Source organism: Coloeus monedula (genome assembly GCF_965178545.1).
Source record: "Coloeus monedula genome assembly, chromosome: 8".
Classification (NCBI taxonomy): Eukaryota; Metazoa; Chordata; class Aves; order Passeriformes; family Corvidae; genus Coloeus; species Coloeus monedula.
This window is the reverse complement of record NC_138788.1, coordinates 38157809-38174234: the sequence shown is the minus strand read 5'-3', so window position 1 is coordinate 38174234 and position 16426 is coordinate 38157809. Positions and strand designations below refer to the sequence as shown.

Below are 16426 nucleotides of genomic sequence, written 5' to 3'. Positions count from 1 at the left end.
CCACATCCCGCTGCTGCACTGTGTGTTCGAGGAAACCTATTTATCCTCCAGACATTCTCCCAAGCCTTTCCCAACTCTCTCTCCTCAGGCACTGCCTCTGCTCCACAGATGAAATCCATTGAACCCTCATCTCGATTCCGCACCAGCAGTGAATAACAAATCCCTGATCACCTGTGCCCGGAAATAACTGCGGGTCTGCACAGGACTGGAGAGATTTTCAAAAATCTACCGGGATGTCATTCTCCATTAGAATCATTTCTACAGAACTCTACTCAATTCCTGAGACCTTTGGGGGTTTATTTGGGCACGGCACATTTGGCTGTAATTGGCAAAGGAAAATCAGGAATTACATTTCCAGGTTAAATGATTGGTAGAAATGGATTAGCATTTTGCCACTAATAGCAGCCATCACTCGATGCTCTGGGGATGAGGAGGCTCCCTTCTCCTTTGCATGCAGGTACATGACCCTGGCCCACTGTGGGCAAATAAAGACAGCATCCCAGGGGTGATTTCATTTGGATTTCTGAAGTATTGGCTAATATTTGTCTGCTTTTACCATAAAATATATTCCTACAAATGCTGTTATGTGTCTTAAAATTGTTCAGTCCTGTTAGAGTCTCGCTCCCAGAGTGGTTGCATGGGTTTGAATCTACATCCCAGTCAACCAGGATGTGTAAAATTTTCAGGACTTGCTTTTTAAATTATTTTTCCATTTAAGCTGAGCCTCTGTTCCTGATCATACATGAAGAGCTGCAGTACAGAAGGTGACAAGCTGAGAACACATGCTTTAAGGGAAGATGTTAAAGATCATTATTTAAAGGCCTTCACTTGTTAACATTCATTTGCTGATGCTACTTTGAATTCAAGCCATCTGCAATAAAAAGTAATATTTTAGAGATGCATTTTAGGGGAAAAAAAAAAGCGAAGCAAAGTTTTACTCTTTATGTAAACTGACAGTGCACTGGTGAAACTTCACCACGTGGGAGGTGTTGACAACTGAGCATATACCAAGGGAAGGATTTACGGGCACACAGTTCCACAAATATATCCCAGACTGGTATTTGTCAAGACAAGCCACGAGCCTTCAGCACGTTCTTCAAAGCCTTATTCAAGTGGGGTGTTATTTTCTCCATCAGGGCCCTGGTGACAAATGCACCTTCCTCTGGTCAGACCATTCTTGTGGCCTCGCACTGGTGCCATTGGCCTTTTAATCACCTCTACAAACACTAAAATTCCTACCAGTCTGATACTTGCAGGTGAGGAACAAGGGGTTATGAATCAGATAGCTGCTAAGAGCCAACACAAACCAGACAGAAAATTCACTGCAAAGTAAAGTAATCGCCAGTCCCTGAGAAACTTCCAGTTTCTGAGCGTATGTTAAGCACCCAGCAAGCCCTTAGGCAGAGAGAGGAGCCCAAGTGCAGAGAGGTGGCAGGTTAAGGATGCTGCATGTCAGCTGAGAGCCCAGGCTGACAGCTGTGAGTCTCTCCTGCCAGGAAATTATTATTTTGTACTAGACACATTTCTCTGGATGTATCACATTGTGAGAAATAACAGGCAAAAGTCAACCCAACTCCAGTGTGTTTTCTAATTTCTGTCTGCATTTTTAACAGTGTCATTAGAGGCATCCCATGAACTGAAAGGAAAAGGAATCTGGATGAGATAAATTACATTTAAAATGATTGAGGGAGCAGGCAGCTGGGAAAGAAAAATGACAGAACTTTATTTTTTTAGGTTAAATAGCACAGAATAGAATCAAAAGCCCAGACTGGTTTGGGTTGTGAGGACCTTAAAGCTCATCCCATTCTACCCCCTACCATGGAGAGGGACACCTGCCACTATGCCAGGTTGCTCCAAGCCCTGTCCAGCCTGGCCTTGGACACTTCCAGGAACGGGGAGAGTGATTTCCTGATGAGAACAGGATTGTCCTGGGAAGCAGTTCTGGGACACACAGTGCATGGAGTTCAGCAAACAGGAAATGCTGGAATCAGTTCCTCGGTGAGCACAGAGACAGATTATTTGTCACAGCGATTCATCAGGGCGTGGATTACCCCAAACACCAACATTTACAGCTGCAGAGGAGATTCAGCAGCAATCACTGACCCTGGCATTTCAACTGCATCACACGCGACAGAGACTCCATAAAATCCTGAGGAATAAACGGAGCAGGAAGGTGCAGCTGGGCCCCAGTGCCAGGCAGAGCCATCCCCTTCCTGGCACCCCAGAGCAAAGCTTTGCAAATCAGAGCCATGGTTATAAGCACATCAAGGGGAAAAGGGGGGAAAATAACCTCAAACACAGAATGCCAAACAACACATTTGAAAATGGAGCCTCCAAAGCCTTTAGGCAGCAGATGGGTCATGTGCAACAAATCTGTCTGTCTGTCTATCACACATGATGCCCGTATTTATAGATACATAACACAGGTAGGCACTGATTAATAAGCACAGGTAGGCACTAATTAAGGAGCATAGGTAGGCACTAACTAGGGAGCACACTCATTCAGGAGCACAGGTAGGCAGAAACCTCACTCACTCCCCCATGCCGCACACCGAGGGAGCGCCGGTCCCTGCCTGCAGCGCACTTCAGATAAAACCTGTAGGCTGCTCGAGCAGACAAATTTAAAGCGATTTTTACGATTCACACTGCAAAAGGCTAAAAACAAATAAACCATCCCTGCTATATATGCTTCTGTTTTCCCTCTCTGTCCTCTAACAGTGGGATCAGAGGAGGAGTGATGCATCGATTGGTCCAGGGAAGCACTGAGAGGACAGAGGAGGAAAATAAAATAAAAAATACTAAAAATCCCCCAAGCGTAGAGTAAAATGTGCTCACCACGTACTCCCGAGCGCGGATCCGAGCAGGCGGAGGAGCTAAGGACAGGTTTCCCCGGCAGGCTGCGGGGTCCGGGCGCTGCGGGGCGGCGGGCTGAGCCCAGTGCCGGCAGCCTCAGCCATTGCGGAGCCACTGCAGCTCCGGCAGCACGTCAGCACCGCTCCTGCCTCCAGAGCCCTCCCTTGCCGAGCCGCGGCGAGGATGCTGCTGGAAACCCGCTCCTCCGGCGCTCAGGGCCCGCGCTCCGCCCGGCGCCTGCGAGGATCGGCATTTCCAGCTGAAGGAGGAAGGCAAAGCTCTGCATCCAGCACAGCTGGAGCCCGCTCGGAGCTGCTGCTCGGGCAGGGCTGCATCGCTGAAACGGGCAGGGAGGGATTGAAGGGCATCTGGATTTAAAACAGCTACCAGCCTTTGCACTTGCTCCTAGCAAAGGGGATGGGATCAAGCTGTAGAATCATGGAATCACAGGCTGTTCTGGGTTGGAAGGGAGCTCAAAGCCCATCCAGTGCCAGCCCTGCCATGGCAGGGACACCTCCCACTGTCCCAGGCTGCTCCCAGCCCCAATGTCCAGCCTGGCCTTGGGCACTGCCAGGGATCCAGGGGCAGCCCCAGCTGCTCTGGGCACCCTGTGCCAGGGCCTGCCCACCCTCCCAGGGAACAATTCCCAATCCCCCATCTAACCCTGCCCTCTGGAACTGGGAAGCCATTCCCTGGGTCCTGTCCCTCCATCCCTTCTCCCCAGTCCCTCTCCAGCTCTCCTGGAGCCCCTTTAGGCCCTGCAAGGGGCTCGGAGCTCTCCCTGGATCCTTCTCCTCTCCAGGTGAGCACCCCCAGCTCTCCCAGCCCATTGACTCCAGGGCAGAGGGGCTGCTCTGGACTCACTTCAGCAGGTCCATGTTCTATGGAAATCCACACTGGAAGTGCAGGGCCAGGCAGTGGGGTTTATCTCCTATGGGAATGGCTTTCCTGGGTACCAGCATGCTCTGAAGTCACGTGGGAGTGGTGGGAAGTTGGGAAAAGGCAAGTGTTGTTCCAAAGCCCTGTAAGGTATGAAATGAGGACTAAAACCCACTGATATAAAGCAGGTCTGCAACGCCCAGTGTGCTGTGTCCCACTACTCCTCATACCTGAGGAAATACCATTGCCAATATTCACACTCGCCCACTGAAAATTCCCTTTTCTATTGAAATGAATCACAAATACACATAAAACAAATGCATTTGGGTACTAGATACTTCTAACAGCCCCACACCACAAAGTTCTCTACAAGCAAAGAGGAAATATGGCATATTTGTTTGATTTTGTGTCTTCCTAACATGAGAAACAGTGAAGACTGGGAAGAAGACTGGGAACTGTTCCCAGTGTATATCCATGAACTGCTGACAGGAATGACACAGGGATGTGAGTGCAGGGCTGGGAAGCAGAAACCTCCCCTGGAGCACAGTCTCAGTTTTAGAAAGGAGGGTCTGGGTTTTTTTTCCCCTTAAACAATAGCTAAGTATCTGGAACTTTCCATTGACAATCTTCATTTTCCCTCCATCCAAAGCTCACGACTGTGCAGGACAAGAAACATGTGACTGCCGCCCAGATTCCTTAGAAACCTGTTCCTGTGTTTGTGGATAACCAATGCTGTGTTTCTCCTGCCTCTTCCCTGCTCAGTGCTTCAGTTATCCTTTGCCAAAGGGACATGTAGAGGCACTTGGAGACAGCAGGACTGGCTGTGGCTCTGAGAGCTGTGACAACAACAGCTTTGGGATAAATAAAACTATTTTCTATTTTTAGAACTGAATTGCAACACTTTGTGGGAGTTTGTAAGCAAAACAAGTCACGTTGCAGGCAGTGTTGTAACCGACCTACAGCAAGAGCCCAGCAATGGTTTGCATCACTTGAAGAACTGGGGCTTGTTTTTCAGCTGGCAGGTGCTCAGGACAAGCATTCCTCTGGCAACTTCCATGGGCTGAGCTGTACAAAAATGGGAACGGACTTTAAAAACTTAAAGTTAGTACGTAAAGAAGAGCTGAAAGAATTTTCATGCTCTGCTTTTCTGACTCACACTGGAAGTGGTCAGAGTTTCTTCCACTGTAAGACTGAAAAGCAAACCAGCAGCACCCTAGGTTTGGTTTAAACCTGGTTTGTGCCCCCTTTCAGCTGTGCCAGCAGATGGTTCTGAGCTCACTGTGACACCGAGCAGCAGGGCAGGCAGGGATCCCCCTGTGCAGCCACCACAGAAACAGGGCACAAAGTGTGCGGGGGCTGCTGAGGAATGTGACAGACACGGCCCAGGACACGCAGCACAGCCCTGCCACGGCAGCAGCCACACCATGGACACGGCTTCTTTATTAGCTCTCCAAACAGAACAAAAGCATAGAATCAGAAAATCACAGAAGGGTTTGGGCTGGAAGAGACCTTAAAGCTCATCCCATTCCACCCCTGCTGTGGGCAGGGACACCTTCCACTGCCCCACGTCAACAGCCCGGGTAAGCAGGAGCAGCTCAGAAGGGAGCCAGAGCAGCTGGGTGGTTAATGATGAACCTTATTCCAAGAAATGCACACCATGAAATACACATACGGTTCAATTTCCAGAGGCAGCCAGGAAAGTTAATGACCAGCCTGGGTGCAATGGAGACAGGAAGTGCTCAGATTTCAGCAGGGTTTGAGACCTGTGTCTGCACAGGTGAGCAAAAATCAGGGACTCACCAAATCATTTGGGTTAGAAAAGCCCTCCCAGCCCATCGAGTCCAACCTGTGCCCCATGCCCACCTTGTCCCCAGCCCAGAGCCCTGAGTGCCACCTCCAGCCCTTCCCTGGACACCTCCAGGGATGGGGACTCCAAACCTCCTTCCAATCCCTGAGCACCATGGGGAAATTCCTGCTGCTGCCCACCCTGAGCCTGCCCTGGCCCAGCCTGAGGCCGTTCCCTCTCTCCTGTCCCTGTTCCCTGCGAGCAGAGCCCGACCCCCCCGGCTGCCCCCTCCTGCCAGGGAGTTGTAGGCACATTTTCCCAAATCGGTCCTGAAATTCCCGCTGTCTTACGCTGTGCTGCTAGGAAGAGGGTAGATTACTTTGATTTTTATTAGTAAGAAACCAAAAAAAACTTCAGTGAATACTATGAGTTTTTAAACTAATGCAAGTTTATCACCAGTTTGGGATTGCAAACAATTCTGTGCAATGCCTGAAATACCTGTCCCTCACAACTGGGCTGAGCCCTCATGTCAGGCCAACCCACAGGCTGAAAACCAAACACAAAGTTGAAGCTGTCTGAGCAGCAAGCGTGACTTCGTACCCAAATCATCGCCTTTGTTAGGCTGTGCAGGAGACGGGTCACTGTCTCTGGCTTAAAAGGAATTAATCAATACATGATTGGTCTGTGACATGCAAGTAAATAAGATTAGAGTGAGTCCCAGCTGTGCAGAGGATCGCAGTGTAACAAATCGATAACCTTGCAAAGACTTCATCCAACAACAGGAAAATTTACAATTTTTCCTAATCACAGCATAGAGTGTTTCTGTCAATTACCCCGAACTTTTTGCCATCAAATTTTACATGAAAATAAAATCATTCACCCAATGACTGATGAGAGAGAATGTGTGGCTGGATCCCTGGCAGTGCCCAAGGCCAGGCTGGACATTGGGGCTGGGAGCAGCCTGGGACAGTGGGAGGTGTCCCTGCCATGGCAGAGGTGGCACTGGATGGGCTTTGAGGTCCCTTCCAACCCAAACCCTTCTGGGATTCTGTGATTCCATGATTCTGTGATCCCCACGTCCCTCCTGGGCCAGGCAGCCCTTGTAATGTGACCACAGTGCTGAACCTCCCGTTCCTCCCACACCCAGATTAGTACTGACGGGGGACGGGAGCACATTCCTGGGAGGGAGAACTTGCTGTACCTTCCCGAGGAGCGGCCCCGTATTCCGTGCCCGGAGGAGGGGAGGCTGGTGGGCAGCAGAGAGCAGCAGAGCACTGCGGGATGAGCAGGGAGCGGGGCACAGCGGGAATGAACAATCCGACACGAGGAGCCTGCTCCTCGGACAGTCAGCCAGCTACAGTAGGTGTTTTGTTCTGCCCCGGAACGTTCTTCCCTAAGTTCCTTTGTAGAACAGAATTGGTTTTTAATGATCCAAACAACATACAATTTTCTCTGCAGATTTTCTCTGCTTGGGCACAAGGGAAGATAATTTAGATACTCCATGCTTGGAGGGGCAGATCTCTGAGAGGATCTATGCACATGATCGCTCACTGTGCCTGCCCACCTGCGAGCAGAACGTCTGAGCCCACCTGTGAGGCTGCCAGGGCCTCTGCCCCGGGAGCCTGGAGAGTTGCCCTGAGGTTATACAGGGACAAATCCTTCCCTGCCAGGGTGGGCAGGCCCTGGCACAGGGTGCCCAGAGAAGCCGTGGCTGCCCTTGGATCCCTGGAAGTGTCCAAGGCCAGGCTGGACATTGGGGCTTGGAGCAACTAACATGGTGCTTACAGCCCCTTCCAGCCCAAACAGTCTGGGATTCTATGGAAAGGAAGAATAAGGTCCCACTTACAGCTCTCTGTTACAGAATCCCAGAATAGCTGGGGTTGGAAGGGACCTCTGGAGATCACCCAGTTCAGGGCGCTGCCCAGGCAGGGTCACCTGGAGCAGGGTGACACAGGAACGTGTCCAGGAGGGTTTGGGATGTCTCTGGAGAGGGAGACTCCAGCCCCTCCCTGGGCAGCTGTTCCAGGGCTCTGCCCCTCCATGGAAAGAACTTCTTCCTATTGAAGTGAAATTTCTTGTTTTTTAGTGTCTGGCCATAAACTAAAGTCCCAGGAGGCCTAAGACTGAGGTGTGAAAAATGGTGTGTTAAGGATGACTAAAAGCTGGAGAACTGACTCTGAAAATGTCTTCATGGGCTAAACCATTCCTCGTCTTTATCCAACAATCCGTCAGCTATGCAGAGTGCAATGCCCACATCCACAACATCCTGACCTTGTCCTTCTGGGAAGGTTATAAGGCAATATTCCTCACTATTGCAGTAACTCACGGACAATTTAATGATGTATTTCACTGGGCTTTGTGACTCGGCTGCAGAAAGGCACAAGTGAAAACAATTCCAGCCAAGACAAAAAGCCTGCATACTTTAATTAAGTTGTACTTTGGCTAAAGAAAATCGGGTTTTATGCATTTGTCTTTATAAAGTCCCAGCAGTGAATCAGTATCTGCTTTCAGATGACAACACAAGTTAAGTGGTTCCTGCTGTCGAGAGCCCTGATGGCATCAAATCAATTAAAGACCAAAAGGAGAAATTTATTTATCATTTATTTTTTATTATTTATTAATTTTCTTGGGGCTATTCTGAGCAGGGCTGAGTTGGACTCGATGATACTTGTGGGCCCCTTCCCATTCTGTGAGCCTTATCTATTTTAAGGCCATGTACCATTCGCCGTCAGGGCGGCTCAGCGGCCACAAGTTGTGATTTTGCAACTCCGAAATCCCCCCCGCGTCCGAGTGCCCCGTGGGACTCTGCGGCGCCGTGCGGGGCGGACAGCGGGAGGGCGAGGGATTCCCCGCGGGGGCCGTGAGGGCTGTCCCGGGGGAGCCATCCCCGCTGTCCCGCTGTCCCCATCCCCGCTGTCCCGCTGTCCCCATCCCGTTGTCCCCATCTCCGCTGTCCCCATCCCCGCTGTCCCGCTGTCCCCATCCCCGCTGTCCCCATCCCCGCTGTCCCACTGTCCCCATCCCCGTTGTCCCCATCCCCATCCCCGCTGTCCCCATCCCCGCTGTCCCCATCCCCGCTGTCCCCGTCCCCATCCCCATCCCCGCTGTCCCCATCCCCGCTGTCCCCATCCCCGCTGTCCCCGTCCCCATCCCCATCCCCGCTGTCCCCATCCCCACTGTCCCGCTGTCCCCATCCCCGCTGTCCCCGTCCCCATCCCCGCTGTCCCCATCCCCGCTGTCCCCGTCCCCATCCCCGCTGTCCCCATCCCCGCTGTCCCCATCCCCACTGTCCCGCTGTCCCCATCCCCGCTGTCCCCATCCCCGCTGTCCCCGTCCCCATCCCCGCTGTCCCCATCCCCGCTGTCCCCGTCCCCATCCCCGCTGTCCCGATCCCCGCTGTCCCCATCCCCGCTGTCCCCATCCCCGTTGTCCCCATCCCCATCCCCGCTGTCCCGTCTCTCCCCAGGCCCGCCCCGCCATCATGGCGGCCCCGGGGGCGCTGTGGGAGCGCGCGCCCCCCGCCCCGCCCCGCCCCGCCGCGCGGGCCAATGGGAGGGCGGCGCGGCGCTGACGTCAGGGCGGGCGGCGCGGCGGGCGCGCGCGGGCGGTGTCGCGGTCAGTGCGTGCCCCGCCGCCCGCCCGCCATGTCGCGACAGAGCCCGCAGGAGGAGAACCTGCAGGGTAAGGCCAGCGGGGCTCGGGCTGGGGGCCGGGGGCGCGCCGCTGCCCGGGCGCTGCGGGTTGCGCCAGCGCGGGTCCCTTCTAGGTCGCGATATTCGATATTGTGATAGATGAGTGCGCTGCAGTGCGTGTCCATCCCCCCTTGTCCCAGGGAGGAGGGCAGGTGGATGTGCTTGTGAGGAGGGATCGGGTCCGTCGTAGGGATCAGGTGTTACATAGCACCAAATTCGCCGGGAAAGGGAAAAATCCGAGCGCAGCCGCAAATAGTGGGATTGGCACCGTGATTGTAGCGATTCATGGGGACATTCTCACTCCCTGTGGCATTCCCCGTCTTTATTTCAAGCACTGAAAGCTGTATCTTAAGGAAATGAAGCTTTCCAGTGCTGATCCAGTACTTGGTGATGGTGATCCGTGCTCGCACCTGTGTCCTGGGCTGGGATGCCGTGTAGGATCCTCTGTGCTGAGCCCGTCCCCGTCACTCACCTGTCCGGGCTGCATCGCCTCTCGTGGGCTGTCCTCTGTTTGTATTTCCAGCTGCGTGAAAACACGGGTTCTTCTATCTTTAAATGATGATCACAGCCCGTTCCATGTGCTCCAGCACAGCCTTACTCTGAGGAGTGTCCAAAAGAAGAAGGAAAAAAAGGGAATATTGTAAACTACATCTGTTGTCCTCTTGCTGCTGTAATCCCAATCCTCTCCCTGCTTTATCCTGCATTCCCAGCACTGAACCCAGTAAGATTTCAGCAGATAAAGTCTTAACTTGAGCTCTAGTGGTTGTGATCGTTCTTTGGTAACAGCTTGAGCTTCCATAAATTTCGGGGGAAAGGGTAGGGAAGGATTTGTCTGGCTCTAAACACACTCCCTGCCACATACCAGGCACTGTCATGTGGAGGGGAAAATTCCCAGACAAACCCAAACAACAACAAAGCAGCTGTGAAGGAAAAGGGTTTTTGAAGAAAAGTGTCTGTTCCAAACTCGGTGGCCTGGAATGTTTTTATCCAGCAGGTTGTGTGGTACCTTGGCTGTCCAGATGGTGGTTTCTGTATTTAGAAGGGAGATACTCGTGTTATTCATGGCCGTGAGGCAGTTTGGTTTTGTGCTGTTCCCATTTAATTTTGGAGCCCTCAGTCTCCTCCCAGGCAGGATATCTGGGATATCTTTGCTCGTCTGATGTTCCTGCTTCACACTAAATCCCTGCACTGGCTTCTCCCCACCTGCATTCCTGTGATGCTGCTCCTTCAGCCATGGATGGCTGGGAAGGGACCTTGCAGACCTGCAGCTCCAGCTGTTCCTGCTGTGGCTTCATTCCCCGAGCTGTGCCCAGCGGGCAGGAACAGCCCAAGCCACCACTACCTGCGTCTCTTCCTTTCCCTCCTTATTCCTTAGACATCCTTCCCCAGAATTCGGGGAGTTCCTGCTGTCCTCACTGCTCTGTTCCCTGTGCACTCCTGTGGCTGGGCCACACGTGTTCCACAGCAGGATTCCTCTGGCATTTGTGTAATTCAGGTGTTTTCTGTTCCCTGAGCTCATTTACAGGGGGCTGCAGTGCCAGGACCCAGGGAATGGCTTCCCAGTGCCAGAGGACAGGGCTGGATGGGAGATTGGGCAGGAATTGTTCCCTGGGAGGGTGGGCAGGCCCTGGCACAGGGTGCCCAGAGCAGCTGGGGCTGCCCCTGGATCCCTGGCAGTGCCCAAGGCCAGGCTGGACATTGGGGCTGGGAGCAGCCTGGGACAGTGGGAGGTGTCCCTGCCATGGTAGGGGTGGCACTGGATGGGCTTTGAGGTCCCTCCCTACCCAAACCATTCCATGATTCTATAGGAGAGGGAACAGCTCCAGGCCCTGCAGTGAGCTGTCCCTGCCCAGGAGGGAGTTGTTATTCCCTCCCTTAGGAAAACAAAGCCCATGTGACTGTGTTAAATATACTGCAAGGAGCAAACCCATGACAGCCCTTGTCACACTCCCGCTGTTGCTTAACAGCAACACCTACAAAAGGGACTGAAAAAAGGCTGAACAAGACAGTCCCTGGGCTCTGGAGCACAAAATAATTTCAATAAATGAATAATTGAACTTTGGCAGCAGAAGTCCTTGAGATTATTTTGACTGCCACCTGTGTTGAACAATGAATTCTGAATATATCCCAACATAAAAGATCTCTGTGTGCAGAGAGAAACACAATGTACTGAGCAGCTGCTTCCCAGCCCCGTGAGCCTTCCCAGCTCGCTCCCGGCTCCCTGCACTTTGCATTCCATGCTGTTTATGAGCTGGGAGGCAGGGCTGGCTCTGCGTCCCTGCAGCGTCATTCCAGGCAGGAGCCCCAGGGTCGTCGCTCGCATGCCCGTAGCAAAGCCCTCAGGTTCCTGGGGCTCAGCTCTCCTTTCTGCCGAGCAGGGTCCTGGGTGGAACTGCACTTCAGCAGCAATGGGAGTGGCAGTGGGAGCTCTGTGTCTGCGGGGAGCCAGGAGCAGGTGCCGGCCTCCCTCTCCATCCACAACGGGGACATGGAGAAGATCCTGCTGGACGCCCAGCACGAGTCGGGCAGGAGCAGCTCCAGGGAGAGCTCGCACTGTGACAGGTGAGCAGGAGCTCTGCCGGGCGCAGGGAGGGCCCTGCCAAGGTCACCACGGGGTCCCAAGGACAGCTGGATGCCCAGGGGCAAAGGTGGAAGCTGTGTGTTAGAGATGTACGTGTGTGTTTGCACGTGGACACGTGTGTGCACAGACGCACAGAGGGACGCTGCTCCTGCAAAGGCTGGTGTTTAAATCCACAGCAGCGCTGGGATCAGGCCTGCCCTGCAGGGAGGGAGTTACAGGGAAGCTGACTCCGGAATCCTCCTCCCATGTCACGGAGGGATTGTGCTGTGTCCCTGCCGAGGCTCCCAGCAGCTGCCCTGCCCCTGGGAGTGTGTGCAGGCAGCTCCTCCTGGGGAATGAACGCTCCAGAGCCAGCTGTGGGTCAGGCCTGGCACTGGCAGTGCTGTCCTTCTGGGCACCGCTGCCTGGGACACGAGGGGCAGGGAGAGGGGCAGACAGCTTCTGGCTGAAGAGCTGTCCTGTGCCTTGTTGAGAAACCAGAGCAGGTTTCCAGGAGTGTCACACAACAGCTCAGCCCTGGGGCAGGTGGTGAGGCAGTGCCATTAATGCATTTATTGGATTTTGATGGACTGTGAGGTCTCCAGCCTAAATCGTATTTAGAAAAACCCAACCCCCAGGACTCAAACTCCACAGCGGGACGTGGAGCTGCCTGGCCTGGCAGGATTCAAACCACACCCCACTTCCACTCCAGTTTGCTGCCTGTTGTGTCTGTGGAAGTGCCCGGGCCCCACCAGCAGTGTGGGCAGAGGGTTGGGAATCAGCTGTGGCTGGTGTGACTGTGGTGGCTGGGCTGTGGCAGCACAGCCCCGTGCAGCCCTTGGGTCGTGGCCAGGGCACTCCGGGGCAGAGCGAGCCCAGCAGCTCCCGGGGCTGGCTGCTGCTGTAGGATCTGTGTCCCGGAAAGCTTCACCCCCTTCCTTCCCTGTGCTTCTGTCTCGCTCCAGCCCTCCTCGCTCGCAGACCCCCCAGGACAGTCACAGAGCTCTGGAGGTAGAGAGCCACAGCAGTGGGGAGAAGAACAGCTTCCAGGTAAAATCCTCACCTTGCTGTGGGAGAGGGGAGCTCTGGCTCTCTGTGCTGCTGGGGAGTAGCAGGGGAAGCTGCTAAAGCAGAGACTTCCATAACTCTCAGTAGCCCTGGCAGGGCTGGGCTGGCTGTGTCTGCTCCTGACACGTGGGGATGTTTTGGTTTGGTCTTTCCAATCTGTAACTGAGATTTTTCAGAAGGATTTCCCCTCCCCCTTTGGCTGCTGACTGGGTACATTTCCTGCATCCCCCACCAATGTTTAAATGCACCTCCACCAATTTAGTAGGAATTTTAAGAGTTATTTTGACAGCAGCAAGAATTTCTAGAGTCACTTAAACATGGCAGCCAAAAATACCAAAAATACACAATTTCCAAGCCCTGCCATAGCTTTGATTCCAGGTGTTCTAACAATTAAAACCAAACCTGAATACATGCTGCTTTGGAACACTCCCTGTTCTTTCTGATTTCATTTTGTAGGTGTGTTTACCTTGCAAGGAAAGTGAATAAACACATTTGAAACGAGAGTGGGGGAAAGGACGTACATTGACCATATTTTATCAATACAGGGTTTATTGCAGGATGACAGGCTGAAATTGGAAGTCTTCAGTGTAATAAATTAGCTTTTAATATGAAAAAAATCACTTGCAAAACATTTTGAGGAAGGAAGTATTTCAAGGAAGTGAATTTTTCTGCATCTTCTCTACAACTCCTGCCAGACTCTTGAGGACCCAGCTTTAGGCTAGCTAAATATGGTACTGCAAGTTAATTATTACTGGAAATGATTATTTTTATATTGTCAGAAACACCCTTCAGCTGTTTAAAGATCATTATTTAGACTTTGAGAAGAAATAACCCCAAGTTAGAAAGCCATCAGAATTGCAGCTGCCTGGGCAGTTTTATTTCTGTCCCATGTGTCTGTGCATCAAGAGCTGTTGGAATTCTGGGAGCAGGATCTATTTTTATCCCAAGGCCTTGGCTGCATGGAATGGAGCTGAGCTGAGCCAGGAGCTCTGCCCTTACTCAGCGTTTGTGCTGTAACTGCACCAAAGCCTGGCTTGGGGGGGCTTGTTCTGTGAGCACACACCTGGCCAGGGCCACCTGCCTGCCCAGGATGGCCCAGGGACTGGAATTATTCCCTGCAGGAGCTGGACAAGGAGTCAGTGACACCTGCCAGCTCTGAGCATGGGCAGGAAATCCCTGTGCCCAGTGTCCATCAGAGCTGGGGGCTGGGGATATTTTCGGTCTGTGCATGAGGATTAAACGCTGGGCTCTGGGATTTCACTGCCAGGGCAGTCTTGTTGTAGGCACGTATGGGATATGGGATATGGGATATGGGATATGGTCTTTGCTATTCACATCCCACTCTGAAGATGGATCTCCCTGCTCCCCATCTTGATCTGGGATGTGAACACTTCCACGGAAGGGACATGGGAAAGGGTGGGAAGGTGAGAGTCAGAGCTGGCCTCGGCAGTGGTCCTGGCTGCAGAGCAGGAGCTCTGGCAGCTCTCAGCTGTCCTGGCTCCGGCTGCTGTCTGATGGTGGTGGCTCTTGGTTTCAGTCTGAGGAGGATTTCCTGGAAAGGAGGAGGGAGGTGGAGCGGCTGCTGAGGAAGAACGCGGATTGGATCTGGGATTGGTCCAGCCGGCCCGAGAACATCCCACCCAAGTGAGTGCTGGCACAGCTGCTGGGTGAGCTCCGTGCAGCTTCTCCTTCTCCAGGCCTGAACACACGCTTCCCATTTCTTCCCCAAATCCAGGGAATTCCTCTTCAAACACCCCCGGCGCACAGCCACGCTCAGCATGAGGAACACCAGCGTCATGAAGAAAGGGGGAATATTCTCTGCGGAATTCCTGAAAGTTTTCCTCCCATCCCTGCTGCTCTCTCACCTGCTGGCCATTGGACTGGGGTAAGGTTCAATTGAAAAAAAAAAAGCAGATTTTTTTACCTGCTTTCTTTGAGTCCTGATTCTGATTCCCAATTCCCTCTTTGCCCAAGAGAAGAGTAACTTTTCTCCATGAAGGAGGAGAGATGGTTATTCAGGAAGTGCTTCCTGCCTGTGGTATTGCTGGATGGTGGAAGTTTTCTGATTTTCTCACTGGTTGGGAATTTCTCAGAACAATTAAGGGCCAGGGAAATGTGGAATTCTGTCCACTGGAACTGTAGTCACACAACACTTGGGTCTGCTGGATGAGACCCTTAATCTCAAAATTAGGAGATCAGCAAAGGAAAAAGCTAATATTTAATAGATTTTAAAATTCCACTGACATAGATTTAAAAATACTTAATATTATTTTAAACTATTTAATATATTTCTAAATTCCCTCCTGGGAAGGATGGGGGACATGTGACTGAGACAATTAAACACGATGGAGGTTTCCTTTCCAGCATCAGTGTGGGGGGTATGTGCTGGCCCTGGGGCTGGGGAGCAGTGCCAGAGCAGGGGCAGAATCACTGGGACTGGGCTCCAGGGCAGTTTTGTCCCTGTTTGGTTACAGCTGGCAGTGCTGCTCCTGCTGGGAATTCCAGAGGCAGCGACCTGGTAGAGAGAAAGTGCAGCTCTGGCTGACCGTGTGCTCTGCCCCGCAGGATTTACATCGGGAGGCGCCTGACCACCACAGCTTCCAGCAGCACCTTCTAGAGGCACCCGGGGTGGAGGAGTTGGAGCAAGGCAGACTCAGCTGGAGCGCAGGAGGTGCAGAGGAGGGGGGAGCTGGTCGTGGCGCCGTCGTGTGTGTGTCCTGTCCGTGTCCTGTTTTAGTTTAGTCTAAAAATGGGAAGGGAGACGCTGGAGCTCCTGTGTCACATAGAGCCTTCTGGATCAATCCCTGCTGGATCAACCCCTAGAGCACGTGGCAGATGCTGTAATGTCCCTTAGTGCTTTGTAGTGAAGTACCTGAGAAGTAGAGCAGCTCCATGTTTAAAGCAATCCCAGCTTTCAGCAGCCCTTGTGCTGGGCCGTGTCCATCCTGCCCGCTCCTGTTCCTGTGCCTGGGGTGGGAACGTTGGCACTGCTCCTGCAGTCCCCACAGGGAGGGATTAGCCCAAACTACGAGTGGCCTTACAGATCGATCCGGGAGTTCCCAGGGGCTGTCACCGGCCCTGGGGCAGCTTTTCCTCTGGTAGTTGTTGCTTAGTTCACTTCGGTGGGAGGTGTAAAGTGTTGAGACACAGTGGGAAGAGAGATGAGCACATGGGTAAAACTCCATCCGTTTGTCCTAGTTCAGAGGTAGAATTTGGATTTATTTAGTGCCTACTAAAAGCTGCTTTTGCCAGGACATTTATTTAACCCCTAGAAGTTACTCCAAGTTCTCTGCTGTACCTACCGCAGGCTGTCGCTTCACAGGCTTTACCTGACCCCAGCCCTGGGCAGATGAACCACAGGGTGGCTTCTCCTTGGTTTTTACTGAAGCAATGCCTTTCCCTTCAGTGATTTTACCTTATTTAATGAGAAAATGAATGTTTGCCAAAATACCATGTTTTATATATTTAAATAAAAAGGTTCCTGGTGAACTCAGTTTCCTCATTCCTTTTTCTCCAGTAACAGCGGAAAGGGGTTGATGAGGCTCTTGGCCTCCACCTGCCCCTTTCCCACTGGTCACGTCACTGACA

The 16426-nt window shown here is 52.6% G+C and overlaps 1 protein-coding gene across 1 annotated transcript; it reads left to right on the top strand.

Moving 5' to 3' along the window:
- Nucleotides 1-9082: 9082 nt before the first annotated feature.
- Nucleotides 9083-16327, top strand: BNIP3 (BCL2 interacting protein 3). The gene is made up of 6 exons (XM_082286438.1): nucleotides 9083-9199; nucleotides 11589-11772; nucleotides 12736-12820; nucleotides 14376-14482; nucleotides 14574-14723; nucleotides 15404-16327. Exons 1-6 carry the CDS (start codon nucleotides 9163-9165, stop codon nucleotides 15453-15455), a joined length of 615 nt encoding a protein of 204 aa, XP_082142564.1. The 5' UTR covers nucleotides 9083-9162; the 3' UTR covers nucleotides 15456-16327.
- The last annotated feature ends 99 nt before the right edge of the window (nucleotides 16328-16426 follow it).